This window comes from Natator depressus, chromosome 25 (assembly GCF_965152275.1).
Source record: "Natator depressus isolate rNatDep1 chromosome 25, rNatDep2.hap1, whole genome shotgun sequence".
Lineage (NCBI taxonomy): Eukaryota > Metazoa > Chordata > Testudines > Cheloniidae > Natator > Natator depressus.
Window position 1 is genome coordinate 10,500,849 of NC_134258.1, and position 16,216 is coordinate 10,517,064.

Below are 16,216 nucleotides of genomic sequence, written 5' to 3' on the forward strand. Positions count from 1 at the left end.
CTTTCCTTGGCTTTCTTCTTGTTGCCAACATACCTGAAGAAACCCTTCTTGTTACTCTTGACATCTCTTGCTAGCTGCAGCTCCAGGTGCGATTTGGCCCTCCTGATATCTTTCCTACATGCCCGAGCAATATTTTTATACTCTTCCCTGGTCATATGTCCAACCTTCCACTTCTTGTAAGCTTCTTTTTTATGTTTAAGATCCGCTAGGATTTCACCATTAAGCCAAGCTGGTCGCCTGCCATATTTACTATTCTTTCGACTCATCGGGATGGTTTGTCCCTGTAACCTCAACAGGGATTCCTTGAAATACAGCCAGCTCTCCTGGACTCCCTTCCCCTTCATGTTAGTTCCCCAGGGGATCCTGGCCATCTGTTCCCTGAGGGAGTCGAAGTCTGCTTTCCTGAAGTCCAGGGTCCGTATCCTGCTGCTTACCTTTCTTCCCTGCGTCAGGATCCTGAACTCAACCAACTCATGGTCACTGCCTCCCAGATTCCCATCCACTTTTGCTTCCCCCACTAATTCTACCCGGTTTGTGAGCAGCAGGTCAAGAAAAGCGCCCCCCCTAGTTGGCTCCCCTAGCACTTGCGCCAGGAAATTGTCCCCTACGCTTTCCAAAAACTTCCTGGATTGTCTATGCACCGCTGTATTGCTCTCCCAGCAGATATCAGGAAAATTAAAGTCACCCATGAGAATCAGGGCATGCGATCTAGTAGCTTCCGTGAGTTGCTGGAAGAAAGCCTCATCCACCTCATCCCCCTGGTCCGGTGGTCTATAGCAGACTCCCACCACTACATCACTCTTGTTGCACACACTTCTAAACTTAATCCAGAGACACTCAGGTTTTTCCACAGTTTCGTACCGGAGCTCCGAGCAGTCATACTGCTCCCTTACATACAGTGCTACTCCCCCACCTTTTCTGCCCTGCCTGTCCTTCCTGAACAGTTTATAACCATCCATGACTGTACTCCAGTCATGTGAGTTATCCCACCAAGTCTCTGTTATTCCAATCACGTCATAGTTCCTTGACATCACCAGGACCTCCAGTTCTCCCTGCTTGTTTCCAAGGCTTTGTGCATTTGTATATAAGCACTTGAGATAACCTGTTGATCGCCCCTCATTCCCAGTATGAGGCAGGAGCCCTCCCCTCACAGACATTCCTGCCTGTGCTTCCTCCCGGTATCCCGCTTTCCCACTTACCTCAGGGCTTTGGTCTCCTTCCCCCGGTGAACCTAGTTTAAAGCCCTCCTCACTAGGTTAGCCAGCCTGCTGGCAAAGATGCTCTTCCCTCTCTTCGTAAGATGGAGCCCATCTCTGCCCAGCACTCCTCCTTCATGGAACACCATCCCATGGTCAAAGAATCCAAAGCCTTCTCTCCGACACCACCTGCGTAGCCATTCGTTGACTTCCACGATTCGACGGTCCCTACCCAGGCCTTTTCCTTCCACGGGGAGGATGGACGAGAAGACCACTTGTGCCTCCAACTCCTTTATCCTTCTTCCCAGAGCCACGTAGTCCGCAGTGATCCGCTCAAGGTCATTCTTGGCAGTATGATTGGTGCCCACGTGGAGAAGCAGGAAGGGGTAGCGATCCGAGGGCTTGATGAGTCTCGGCAGTCTCTCCGTCACATCGCGAATCTTAGCCCCTGGCAAGCAGCAGACTTCTCGGTTTTCCCGGTCAGGGCGGCAGATAGATGACTCAGTCCCCCGGAGGAGAGAGTCCCCGACCACCACCACCCGCCTTCTCCAAGAGATCCAAGCTGGATTGTGGTGTTGCTGGGAGCTGGATATGAAAACTCTAAGTTTCTGTTATGGGACAATATTAATCTCTGGTGCAGCTCCACTGATTTTGGCCCATGAATCTGAGTGACCTTTGGGCTAACATCTCTATTCAAACTTTGAAATGAATGAGTCCATTTCAAAAGGCCAGTATGAACTTTAGAGGGCTAATACTAAGGTATTAGCTGGTGGGTGTGGGAAATATTTTTATATGTTGTTTTCTGGTAACACTCACAAGGTGGGTAGTCACTGTCCACAGACACAGGGAGACACAAGGACCAGCTGTTCATAATCCTGCATTTTGTGTAAACTTGTGAGAGTAAAAGTCTACCAGCACCATTGTGAGTGCAGATTTCTGATTTGCTAGCATTTGATACCCACTTTTCACTGGTGTAAAGGTCAGCGGAAGGTGCTATGCAGCGGAGAGTCAAACCCCTGTCGGTTCTCTGAAGACCTTACAATCTAAGACCTTCTATACATGAGGAAATTGTTCCTGTTTAACGTAATCAGTTTTAGAAACAAGTTTAGTTAAATCGGTTTAACTACCTTGCTTGAACACTCTTCTTCCAGATGCTATATACCAGATCTACTTACCAATTTAAGCTAAATCGTTGCAACACACTCTGAAACTCAGTGTGTCTTTGTTTAGACAAGAGCTAACATTTTCTAAAGCACCTAAGTGACATAGGTGCCTAAGTTGCATTGAAAGTCAATGTGACAGGCTCCTAAATCACTTCAGCATTTCTGAAAACATTACCCAAGGCTTGAGGAAAATAACAACAATCATCCCTGGCTCTTAGATCTCAAAGGAGTATCATGTCAGTATCATTATTCCCATTCTGCAGAGGGAAACTGAGGCCCAGGGTGGTGAAGTGGCTTGCCCAGGGTAATCCAGTAGGCCAGTGGCAGAGCCCTAGTCTCCACGCCAGCCATTAGGCCACACTGCAAACAGGTGGGAGAGGGATATTAGCACAGTATGTACAATTTATATATACACACCCCGTACATTTTTATACATAGAATATATTCTTATTTAAATATATTCTATTTTAATTATTGGAAAAAGGAGAATGGTTAATTGAACTAGAAGGAGAGCACAGAAGAGATAGGTTAGTTGGGGTTCATATCTGAAGGATATTCCTATCTTAAGGTGACATGCTATTCAATAGTTTCTTGTGGTGGCCGTGCTAGGAGTTAACTGCCAGCTGTTACAAAGATCCTTTAAGTTCTTTTTAATATGGTCATGACCTACAGACTTCCATGGCAAAACCATCCAATGCAATCAGTTCCCGTTTAATGCCATGCATCTCCAAGGCTTTCTGAAGCCAACGGGTCCTGTGAGGGGACCCCCTGCATCCCTCTGTGACTTACAATTGCAGCTAGAGGGCCAATTGCCTCTCCTCTCAAGGAGTGTATTAATAAGGAGCCAGCACTGCTGAGGAGTAGTACACGAGACATCGCTCTGCATTCGCCACCAATCTCACCATTTTCTGCAGGCCAGTAAAACGGTTTTGTTCAGGCTAGTCCAGAGTTGCCACAGAGCATAAAGATTCAGCTACAAAGATGTACTTACGGAAGCTTTATTAGCATTTAGTTATTACGGAAGGACTTCATACCAGGCGTCCCAGCCATCTGCTCCTTGTTCATTTTCACTCATGCATTTGAGCTCGGGAAGCAAAGCATTATCAAGTGTTTCTGAAGTGAGGGTGGTGGCCCTTGAGCTAAGAGCTAGAGCACTTCAGCAGATGTTTATCCCATGGCACTGCAGATCTGTCTAGGTCTATTTGAAGGCCTCCACCAGATTACACACACTGTTTATTCAATCGAAAAGAACCCAACCACATCTTGCTTCCAAACCCATTTCTAAAAGAATCATTGCTTTCTCTCACTCCTGACCATGTTGTGTCTATGGGATTTTCACCGCGAAGGCAGAGGAGTCTGGATTTTGGAACTGGACTTTAGCTGGGGGTCCTATTCCATTCCCCGAATTTAGCACCTCTCTCTCTTTGTGATTTACCCAGAAATGGACTTATCAATTTTGTTTGTTATTCAAAGTGATTTCATGAATGGTTCATGGGGACATTTCTCACACCTGCTATTTGCCATGCTATTGCTTTGAGCATTCGCTAGTTAGACTCTGCACGGTGGACTTGGTCATCTGTGTCACACGGCATCGCTTCCACTCCTTGACTGATTGACCCCTAAACCTGCAAAGCGCATGCAAGCTGGCCGTGCGAGCACACCGGGCGGGAGCGGGGGGCAAATACACATTCACCTTTTGACATTTTCCCTTTCCAGGAATATTCTTGCAAACTAAATTTCGCTGGCACAAATGAATAGTAGGGGGTTGTGGGTACCGTGGGAGCAAATTCACAAGTTGTATTGCAATTAATACTCCTCTGCAGCATTCACCCACTTGTGCCCAGGAGGTGGGTGCTGGCTGCGAGACACGGATACTCCTCCTGACACCACAGTGACAGCCCGGCCAGTTTTCACCTTGTATTTAATGACTGCAAAGCCAATAGCTGGGCTGGCATTCTCAGAGCGTCTGTGCTTGTGTGTGGGGGACAGTGGGGGACTTCCCCCCCAACAATTCCCTTCCCCAGCGTGCGAGCGACTGCCATCACAGTCAGCACACGCAGCAACTTCCAGCCTCCAGCTACCTACCGCCATGGATCCTGAACACACAAGGCACCAGGCCAAGCTATGCTGCAGAACATTTAATGTGCAAGCGAAGGCCGTCAAAGCCAATGCAGGGGAGCCCAAAAACGTACTACCTCTTTTTTCTTACTCTTTGAGGGATACTAAGTTCCTGCAGACGGGCACTCGCCTCTGTGTGCAGGGCAGCACTGGAGATCCTGTACGGGTTGTAGCCCTCAAAGATCTGTTTGCGGACCTTGGGTCGGGCGAGCTCAGAGAGCCTCGGTGACATGACGGCATTCCTGGCGCCCGCAGACACAGCCCACCGGATGGGTTTGTCATGGAGATAGGACGGATGTTCTGTTTTCGGCCCTGCGAGAGCAGAGTGGAAAGAGAGAGAGCAAATGCTTCATGTTTTAATCTGAGCTCAACACTGGGAAATTTCTTGAGGTTTCTGTCTTGAGGCTGGAATATACACTTTTAGTTAAGCTGATCCTAAGTGTCTCTAGCCCCTTCCCTGTGAGGATCTCAAGGCATTTTACAAGCATTCATTCGTTAAGCTTCACAGCACCTCAGTGAGGCAGGTGTGTTATCCCTATTTTGTGGATGGAGGAACAGAGGCACTGAAGGGCCCAAGGCCACGCATTGACTCAACTGCAGAGCTGGAGTCTAGAACCTAGATATTCTGTCAGTTCTGTGCTCTAACCACTAGACAACACTCCTCACAACAGGGCTAATACTCAGCACCGATATAGTGCATTTGTTCTACAGACTCTGACTAATCCATCCTGAACTCGAGATGTGACATTTTAAAACCACTTGCTGTCGAGAGACGCTGCCTAAGACCGGAGGGTGAAGTGGGGGGGAGCTCCGAGCCATCTCCTGAGCAGAAGGGACGGGCTCTGATTTTGCTTCTGGGTTTGATCATTGGCAGCTTATCCCTCAGTGACACAGGCAGCCCCTCCTCCGCCTCTCTGATTGAGCAGGGAAGGGACTTGGAGGAAGGCAGGAGAAGCTACCCAGCCTTGGGAGTACACACAATGAGCTTTGTTTGGAAAGTTGGTTTCCCCAAGACCCAGATATTTCTCTAGAAGATTTATTTCTTTTGCTGCACAGCCCCAGCTGATGGGATTTCTCACAGGGGTGCAGCAGAAAGAACCTGGAGGCGAAAGGCTTGTGACTATCAACAAGGAGGGGAGCACGGTCTCTTACGGGCTAAGTAGGCAGTCCTGGTGAATTGTGTGATGCTTCGTGGAGGCGTGGGTGGGGCATCCCGCTTGGCCGAGAAGTCCCGTTTCTTTGGTTTAGCCAGCTGGGTGGTCCGTTCCCGGGCAGCGGCAGTCATGGCTCCTTTGCTCACCTGAAACCAAAATGCTTAGACTTAGGCTCGGGTCAGTTTGGAATTCCTCCAGCTCCCCCGGCTGTGGATATTTTAAAGAAATGAAACTTTTCAGTCTTGCATAGCATGAACTCGAACTTCCCTGATGGTGCACGGGGTGGCCATTTGGAATTGCATTTCCTCAGCGGGGTCAGATCTCTGTGCTGCAACAACGCTCAGCACTCCTCACGAGTGCTACAGGAAAGGTTCACCAAGCAGTATAAGGCCTATGACATTCCCGTGGACAGTTCTGACTCCATCCAGCAGAAGGCGGTGCTGTGTACACACACACACACACACACACACACACACACAGCCTATGACATTCCCGTGGACAGTTCTGACTCCATCCAGCAGAAGGCGGTGCTGTACACACACACACACACAGAGCAGTGCGGGCTTGTGATTAGATCACCATACCAGGACAGCTAGGAGACTCTATACTGAGCCAATGACTTACTGTGTGACAACAGGTAAATAACTCAGATGGGAAACTGGGTAAAAGGGAAAACAAAAAGATCAGCAACTTCTCGCAAAAACCAGGTGTTGCTTTAGCTCCGAGTTTTCCAGAGGCAAGAGGAAAAATGGAACATAAACATGAGCTGCAAGTTTCCAAGATTACAGTTACTTTGGGCAAACAAACAACAGCAGACGTCACATTAATGTAGCAGCTACCCACGCATGTAACACGTGAAACTTTGCTATGCATGGATATGATGACATGCCGGCTGCCCTATGTCCCTCTTCACGCCCCTTTCTTCCCCCTCCCCAAGATCCACCAGATTTAAAAGTATGGGGTGAGTCAGCTGCAGAGCAACTTGCTCAGAGACTTTCAAACGTTACATGGAGATTACGTTTGCTTGGGGTTTATTTGTCGGCAAAGCATCATGCCTACCTGGGGCCCTGTAGAACTAATGACTTGTGGGCTATGCTGTAGGTTGCTGGTAACTGCAAATATGCTCTTTGTTATTTGGCCCTGTGGCCCAATTCTCTTCCTACAGGATATGAAGGGCCTGATTTTTCATTGCCTTGCACCTTCCAGTGCAGAGTGAGTGTGAAAAACGCTACACCTGGCGCAGGGGAGGTCCATGATTAGGGCTTCTAATTGCTACAGGAATACAAATAATACCACATTGGAAAGAGGACATGGCATGGTCTTGTGGCTAGGGTCTTGGGAATGGGAGTCAGGAGATCTGGGTTCTCTTCCTGGTTTTCTACAGACCTGCAGCGACACCTTGGACAAATCGCTTCACCGTTCCTTGCCTCAGTTTCCCCTTCCACCCCATTGTCTGTAAGCTTTTCCAGGCAGGGACCGTCTTTCACCATGTGTCTGTGCAGCACCTAGTGCAACCTCAGTTCGGGCCTCTCGGTACTACTGTAATAGAAGTAGTTAGTGATACTAATAGTTTCACGTCCACTTTGCACTGGTGCAAATGTACGTGCAAGGCAGAGATCAGCAGTGAATCAGGGCCATCATCCTCAGTGAGAGCTACTCCTACCCTGCGGCAGGAGAATTGGAGACTGTAGAGGCTGATGGTTGAAAGTGTTATGGCTGATGCAGGCAAACGGGTAAAAACCCAACACGCGCACACACAAATACCCCTGTTGTCAATAAGGAATCATTGTCAAACACAAAGAACCTTGCAGATAGAGGGGTGACAGACTCACAGCACCACGGATGTACGTACTCTGGGGTAGACAGGCCAGTCAGCTTCCCAGGCATTGTTGACAAGTTTCGGATGCGCCAGCTCCTTCACCCTGGGGGAAGCCACAGCATGTTTGGAGGCAACACTCACTGGCCATATTGGGAAGGATCTGTGTTCAGCAGAAGAGGGAAGGGTGGTGATTTGGTTAGGACCCATGAAGCAACAACATTCTGCGTGTACGCACCGCCTTCAAACCCGCGGGATCCTAAAGTGCTTAGCAAACAAGACAGGGCGCCGTTCGCCCAGCTGCTGGACTGCAGCCACCTCTGGCGTAGAGTGAGGTAGCAATTTAACAGCACACAGCAACACCATACATCTCTCTAGGGCTGGAAGGGAAGAAGGATCCTGTATCGGACTGAAGCAACAGGAAGAAACTAGGTCAATATCAGGCAAGGACTCTGAGGATCTAACAAACACCCCCTCCCCACCCTCCCCCCGGATCTTTAGCGTTCCAAGCCGCAGGTCTATTCTTCATGTGTAGTACCACTCAGCAGTACAATATCCAGTCCATGACTGCTTCATCCAGACCATCTGCCTCTTTTCTGCTGCCACGAGACATTACGCACCCTCCACGCTATGCTGGGGTGTCAGTTCCATACCTCACAAACCTGAGGAATCAGCATTTCCTGCAACACCTAGTTGCTTTCGAGAGGTTGCCCATACAACTGCTGTACCAGGCCAATCCTCCTTAACTTGCAAGATCTGAAAGGCTCACAGGTCAAATGAGTACTGCTGTATGTGCTTCCTTAGGGTAGGTCTATGCTATAAAATTATGTCGACCTAAGTTAGGTCAACGTACAGCCATCGCAGGAATTAAATTGTTTTGACATGTCCACACTATGCTCCTTGTGTTAGCGGTTCATGTCCTCACCGGGAGCGCTTGCAACGATTAACTGTCGGCGTGGGGCATTGTGGGACAGCTTCTGAAAGGTAGCAACCGTCAGCATAAGCAACGCAGTGTCTACGCAGATGCTGCGTTGACCAAAGCACTATGCCTCTCGTGGAGGGGGAGTTATTAAGTCAGCATAGCGGGCGAGTCATATTGGCAGGTAACATTTTAGTGTAGACACTTACAGAGTTGGGGGGGTGTAAGCTGCCATGCGTTGACCTAAGTCTGTAGTGTAGACCATGGCTTAGTTTCATAAATTCCATGTTGAAGTTCCCATTAGCGGCTCAGTCAGAAATGGTCAATCTGACCATTTGAAATAACATTGGGTTACAAATGGAGCTGTTTTTGGGTAGCAAATCATCCGTGAATCACCCCCAATTTCCATGCGTCGATCCATATTTGTCAGTTTTTACCCAACAATTCTTTGAAAGGGTTTGGCATGTCTACACTTTGAGCTGCGGGTCTGATCCCCAGCTCAAGGAGACATACCCACGCTAGCTCTGCTTGAGCTAGCCTGCTCAAAACAGAGTGTGGCCGCAGCAGTGCAAGTGGTGGGAGGTGCTAGCTACCCCGAGTCCATGTCTAGTATCTCAGATGGGTACATATACCTTTCCCACCACTCGTGCTGCCATGGCTACGCTGCTATTTTTAGTGGGCTAGCTCATCAGAGCTAGTGTGGGTATGTCTCCTCAAGCCAGAAATTATGCCTTCCAGCTCGAGGCGTAGTCAGACTCATTTCACTGTCTTGGGTGTTTCCTATGACTATCTGGTATTCCTGTTGGTGACCTCAAATCACCTGGCATTCCTTCTGCTTCCTGGATGGGTAGCTGAGCCTTCGTAAGCAGGGGAATAACAAATAATCCACTTTCCAGTTTGGATTTTCAGACTTGTAAACGTTTCTGCTAAAATTCATGAAACTTTCAAGGTTCGCCATCATCTAGCTATCTGCCAGTCTATGTATTTATACAACCCATAACCACAGTGGCTGCCCAGAGACACAATGAATAATATGGTCTCACAGCAAATCAAACTTGGAACTTTAATTCATGAAAATATTCATGGATCCGAATTTAAAACACAAAACAAAAACAAAAAAAAACCCTATCCAATCGGATCTACGCATGACACAGAAATCATTCTAGTCAATTTTTCCACACCTGTTTTCTTCAAATCCTCGGTAGATCTTTTTGGATCGAGAAAGTTCGGCCTGTCGTGGCGTTAAGACTGGGGAGGAAGAAAAGGAAACTGTAAACCATGGAGCTTTTTCTGACAGACTCCCATCACCTTCGCTGTACAACATCCCATGAAAGACATGAATGCACGTTCTGCTGCGAGACGTTCTCTGCCTGGCCCAGCAGGGATTCGGGAGCAAGAGGGAGGCGGTTTATTCAGGACACCAAGGATCAGCTTTCTGACATAGCTGCAGATGCTGAGTGCTGGGGTCTCTTGGAAAGCTGGCCTTGACTGTGGAAGGTGAGCACTTGCAAATCTGGCACTAAGCCCGGGCCATAAATATTAAACAACACCCCCTTCTGCTGACGAAAGAGCAGTCCTGATGGGCTTTGAAAGGGACTTCTCTCTAGTCCTCAGCTGAAAGGATAGCAGCTTGTTGACTGAAGCCCTAGAAGATTGAGGACCAGGTCCTCAAAAGTATTTTTAGGTGCCTAACTCCCACTGATTTCAGGGGAAAGAAAATGACCCCTTAAGCCACGTGATGCAAGCAAACATCTTGAAAGGCGACTTTGAACGTGCCTGCATGATGACACTGGATTACAGGTTGGGTTCTTGAAGGTGCGGTGCTTGAGTGGGTGTCACATTAGGCAAAAAGAAGCGTGCTTCTCCCTAGCATTAGCCCACTGGATTGATTCTGGCCACTGAACATCCTAACCGTATCTTGGCTGAACAGATGCATCTGAAGTCAACTGCAAAGTTGAGATTAGACTCCAGTGGAAAGCTACACAAAACCAAGTGCCGAAGTCTGTTTCAAAATACTGGCAAAGGGTGCACCCCTTCGTGAGTAATGCGTGATATGACCCTAGGACACTACACACTCTGAGTAAACCTTGTTTACTCGTCTGGGGCCTGGACTAAGAACAACTTATTTCTGAGGCCAGCAAACATCCTTACACATGGAGCTGACTTTTGGACATGACAGACTTGGACTGGGGACCGACAGAGGGGAAAAGCTCAGTATCCCATTGCCAGTCCCCGGAGCCATGCACTCCTCCTAGATTTACCATTTAACCCGCTTTTAGATCATACAGACTCTCTGGTTAATGTCTCATCTTGCGGTAAAATGGTCATCTTACCCGGGACTGTGAATCTGTGAGTCTTCGAAGGCAATTTATCTGTCCAGTATACTGAAACCCTGCAACAACCACCGAACACCTAGTCAGTTTATTGGCAGCGAACATGAAGTGTTATCCCCATTCTTCAGACCTTCTGAACCCAGGGGCATGCAGAAATGAGGGCAAGCGGGGGCACCCCAATAATCATTGGATGCACAGAGCTTCTGCGGCCCCAGGGCTGCAGTGGTGAGGGTGGGGGAGAGCAAGCTCCTGCCTGGCCAGGGAAGGAAGAGTTGGAGCGGGGGCCCTGCTGGGGCTGGGGGGTGGGAGGAAAGAGCAAGCTTCTGCTGGGGGGTTGGGGAAGAGCAATCTCCTCCCAGGGCAGGGGGGCACCCCCCCCAAAAGGAATCAAAGTAAAATGTCTGCGGGCGCCCCTGTCTCAGTCCAAGCTTCATCTAGGCCCTAATCCCGTTCCCAGTGAAGTCATTGGCAAAGTTCCCATAGGTTTTAATGGGATCCTGCCTGAGCCGCTGGATACGTACTTGGGCGGCGAGCCTAAGATACAGCAGCCACACCACTATTTTTAGGAGATATCTCGAGCAGAGCTCAAGCAGGTATGTCCGCCCCTGCTGCGAATGACACCTCCCAGCTGCTACGTACGCCTACACGGACAATAATTCATCGGACTTACATGGGCACTGTTCCTCTCTACATCTCAAAGCACTTTACAAAGTTAACCCCATTTTGCAGTGGGGGAACTGCGGGTCTGTCTATACTATAGTTAGCTCAGGTATTGGCCCTAACACCCCTTCTGTCCACACAACTACACCGGGGTAGCTGGCCCAGCTGGGGGTTCAGCTAGAGTCCAGATGTGTCTTCTACTTGGGCTGGTAACCCACCCAGGTTGCAGTGAGGACGTGGGCTAGTGCACCACTCCAGTGCTGATAAGTCCTCCAGTGCCTTCCCATAATTCCCCTTGTGTGCCCAGAAGGACAGACAAGTTCTCCCACAATTCACTGGGATTCACAGAGCGGCTCAGCTGACTGCAGCAGAGAAAACCATGGGACGTGTCCCCAGAAATCCTAGCGACCCCGCTGGGGAGCGCAGAGCCAGTAACTCAGGTCAGGCTTTGCCGTGTGGCTGCTCCCACCTGGGCACGGTTACCCTGAAGCACAGGGAGACAAAAAGACTTACGCGTGGAAGAGCCAGGGATCGTACCCAGGGCTCCCGATTTCCCGGTTTTGTGACCCAGCCACCGGCCCACACTGCTAATCTAACCACTGTCAGACCAGGGTGGTTTACCTGCAGAGAGACAGTCCCTCTGCGACAGTAGCTGGAGAAGGAAATAAGTCAGTCGCTGGAGGATGGTCTTCTAGTTAAGGGACTGGCCTGACTCAGGAGCTCTGGGCTCTGTCACTGACTCTCGGGGTGACCTTCTTCTCTGTGCCCCGGGATGCTTTTCCCTCCCACACCACACAGCAGACAGTGGCTCTCTTTTTTTTTTAGCAGCTTTGGGCTCTTTGCACCCACATCAGACCGCACCCTGGCAAACCCATTGAGTTGTTTTGTAAACTCTCTGTGCTGCTGATGGGTTTAATTAGAGAACAAGCTCTGTAGCTAGGACACTCGGAATCTTTAAAGGGTACCGAGGAGTCCGGACGCCTGGGTTCTATTCCCAGCTCTGCCATTGACGTGTTAGGTAGCCTAGGGGAAGTCACTTCACTCCTCTGTGCCATGGTCTCCCCATCAATAAAATGAGGTTAGTTAATAATCCTTACCTACCTTAAGCAACTATGTAAGTGCCAAGCATTATTATTTAGTGCAAAGAGTAACAGACATGTAGAATATGCTGGTAATGGAAGCAGGTTGTATATGAATCCCAGAGTTGCCTAAAACCATATTTTGATCTCACCCGAACCAGACTGACTCCAGAGTCATTCCACTTCAGTCAAAGGAGTGACTCCAGATTTACACTGGTGTACAGGAGAGCAGAATACGATCCCTCAGTTTTGTTTCTGGAGAAAGCAGGAAGACACAGGGCTGAGATCACCCTTATGGTTAGGAACAGGTCATAGTTGCACTCGCCTGTTGCAAATGAGCTGGTGATTGACTTTCGGCCGGGCGAGGGAACTGATGCATCTCTCCCTGGTGCTGTCCCATGCCTGGGCATGAGTTACCATAGCAATCGGCTTCTCGGGAAATGCTCCAGAGCTTAGTTCCCTTCCAGATGATGTGAGATGCTTTCAGGTGCCAGCTTCGTGTTACCGCATACCTGAGGGGACGATAAAGATGCTTTTGAATCAAAGACAACCACTTTGTGACTAACACACCTGAGGGGTTTGCATGGGGATCGACAGGCTCTCAGGGCAAAAGGCATTCTGTTACCTTGAATCACCGTAAGTAGCCCCACGGAGTAATGTGCTGTGCAGTGAGAGGGTGACAGAATCAATACTAATAATAAATGTATTTTATTATAGGTGTGTACAGCCCCTAGCACAATACAGCCTTGATCCATGACAGGACTCTCTAAGTCAGGGGTGGGTAAACTACGGCCCAGGGGCTGCATCCGGCCCTCCAGATGTTTTAATCCAGCCCTCAAGCTCCCGCCGGGGAGTGGGGTCCATGGCTTGCCCCGCTCCGGCACTTCAGCTGGGGAGTGGGGTTGGGGGCTTGCCCCACTCTGCGCGGCTCCCAGAAGCAGTGGCATATCCCCCCTCCGGCTCCTACACATAGGGGCAGCCAAGGGGCTCCGCATTCTGCCCCCACAGTTCCCATTGGCTGGGAACTGCAGCCAATGGAAGCTGTAGGGGCAGCACCTGCGGACAGGGCAGCGCGCAGAGATGCCTGGTCGTGCCTCCATGTAGGAGCCAGAGGGGGGACATGCCGCTGCTTCCGGGAGCTGCTTGAGGTAAGTGCCACCTGGAGCCTGCACCCCTGACCCCTTCCTGCACCCCAACCCCTCGAGCCAGCCCTGATCCCCCTCCTGCCCTCCGAACTCCTCGATCCCAGCCTGGAGCACCCACCTGCATGCCCAACCCCTCATCCCCAACCCCACTCCAGAGCCCACACCCCCGGCCAGAGCCCTCCCCCTCTGCACCCCAACCCCCTGCCCCAGCCTGGAGCCACCTCCCACACCCTGAACTCCTCATTTCTGGCCCCACCCCAGAGCTCGCACCCCCAGCCAGAGCCCTCACCCACTCCCGCATCCCATCCCCCAATTTCATGAGCATTCATGGCCCACCATACAATTTCCATACCCAGATGTGACCCTCGGGCCAAAAAGTTTACCCACCCCTACTCTAAGTGCTTCAGCTCTGAAATAAATATATCTTACATATATCACATAATTTTATATATTACAATATATAACGGTATTTATGTCAGATTCCAAGGCCATAAGGGAACCACCATAATAATAATCTAGTCTGTCCTCCTGCATAACACAGGCCAGAGAACTTTCTCAAAATAATTCCTAGGGCAGAGCATTTAGACAAATAGCCACTTGTTATATTATTATTAAATGTACTGTCTATTGTTGTGTTATATGTGTTTGTGCAGCCCCTAGTGCAATGGAGCCCCCAATAGCTAGTGACGATCTCTAGGGGTCACTGCAAGACAAGGCGGATGATTCTGAAGATCAAACAGTCCTTCGCTGACTGCAGCTTTCGCTGAAATCAATAGCGATTTTTCATGTTTAAAGACCACAGAATGCGGCCCATTATTTGTTAATCTTCAGAGTCGATGCTGTAATTACCCAGCCCCTGTCCTACGGCTGACATTTTCCTATCAGACTAATACAGATTAAAAGGGCTAAAATACACAAGATTAAAACCACAATTACAGTCTTAGAGGGAAAAAGAAAAGGAGGACTTGTGGCACCTTAGAGACTAACCAATTTATTTGAGCATAAGCTTTCGTGAGCTACAGCTCACTTCATCGGATGCATTCAGTGGAAAATACAGTGGGGAGATTTTATATACACAGAGAACATGAAACAATGGGTGTTACCATATACACTGTAACGAGAGTGATCACTTAAGGTGAGCTATTATCAGCAGGAGAGCGGGGAGGAGGGGGGGAAACCATTTGTCGTGATAATCAAGGTGGGCCATTTCCAGCAGTTGACAAGAACGTCTGAGGAACAGTGGGGGGGAATAAACAAGGGGAAATAGTTTTACTTTTGTAATGACCCATCCACTCCCAGTCTCTATTCAAGCCTAAGTTAATTGTATCCAGTTTGCAAATTAATTCCAATTCAGCAGTCTCTCGGTGGAGTCTGTTTTTGAAGTTTTTTTGTTGAAGTATTGCTACTTTTAGGTCTGTAATCGAGTGACCAGAGAGATTGAAGTGTTCTCCGACTGGTTTTTGAACGTTATAATTCTTGACGTCTGATTTGTATCCATTTATTCCTTTTGCGAATGCAGACTAACACGGCTGCTACTCTGAAACCAGTCTTAGAGGGTTTGTCGGTAACACATGATTATGCCAATTTCAGGCCACTCAAGCTGTAACAGTTTCAGTGAGGGCCTCTTTTGCCTGCGAACCACCAGAGGGGAAGCCTTGAAATGCTGCCCTAAAATCAGTCCCATTGCTTGGGAGGCTGCTTGCTACACTAACCATCAGGAGAACTTGAAGAGCAGGGGTGAGATCCTGGCCCCATTGAAGTTAATGGCAAAACTCCTACTGACTTCACTGGGACCCGGGTTTCACCCCAGGTGTCTAGAGTCTTCCCCAACTGTCTCCCCATCCCTGGGGGTGAGTGGATGCATCTCCTCCCTCTGGAGTCCCCAAAGATCCTTGCTCCAATCTACAGGATTGTTTACTATCCCTCACCCCTTGCTCTGACTCCTTCCCCCACCCTGTCTGCCCACTTTCCCTTCCATTGGTCCCGGATGCTGCTCCCACCACGTACTTGGCCTGGGTCCCCACATGGCATTCCTCCTCCATGGAACACACAGTGATGCAGACAGGCGGTTGCCATGGGGAGGGGGATTGCACCTTCTGTTCCCAGGGGAACCCCCGGCTGAGGGAGGATCCCTCAGTGTGGCCCAGTGTCAGAGACTTGGGAGCCCTAGGTTCAAGTCCTGGTTCTGCCACCGTCCTCCTACAAAACCTTGGGTAAGTCACTTAGGCTCTCTGTGCCTCTGTTTTCCCTCCCACCCTTTGTCCATTTAGGTTGGGAGCTCTTACTCTGTCTGTGCAGCGCCCAGCACAATAGGGCCCCATTGTGCTAAGCATCGGCTCTGCCCACCTTAGGGAAAGGCCATCTCTGCCCCAACGAGCCTACAGGCCAAGTAACGCTGCTATAGGACAAACAGGCCGGAGCGGAAACCCAGGGGAACCCAGAGGTGTAGGATCAGCCCGTGGATAAGGAGCTGATGAGCCCAGTGGTCCAAGTACCTCAGCAGTTTGTACAGTTCCCTTGGATCGCTGCCCCTGGGATGGATCGGCTCACGGAGCTGTTCCTTCCCCTGGTGCTGAAATCCCTCCCCATGCATGAAGCCGGCGGTGTAAGCAACCCCTCCGGATGCTGCAGGA

General features: G+C 49.6%; 1 protein-coding gene across 1 annotated transcript; it reads right to left on the reverse strand.

Annotated features, from left to right (window-relative positions):
* Positions 1-4,550: 4,550 nt before the first annotated feature.
* Positions 4,551-12,858, reverse strand: SPMAP2 (sperm microtubule associated protein 2). The gene is given in 7 exon segments (XM_074939646.1): positions 4,551-4,789; positions 5,630-5,777; positions 7,484-7,610; positions 9,548-9,614; positions 10,132-10,257; positions 10,700-10,758; positions 12,764-12,858. Coding segments are annotated over 7 exon segments (861 nt in total).
* Between the last annotated feature and the right edge of the window lie 3,358 nt (positions 12,859-16,216).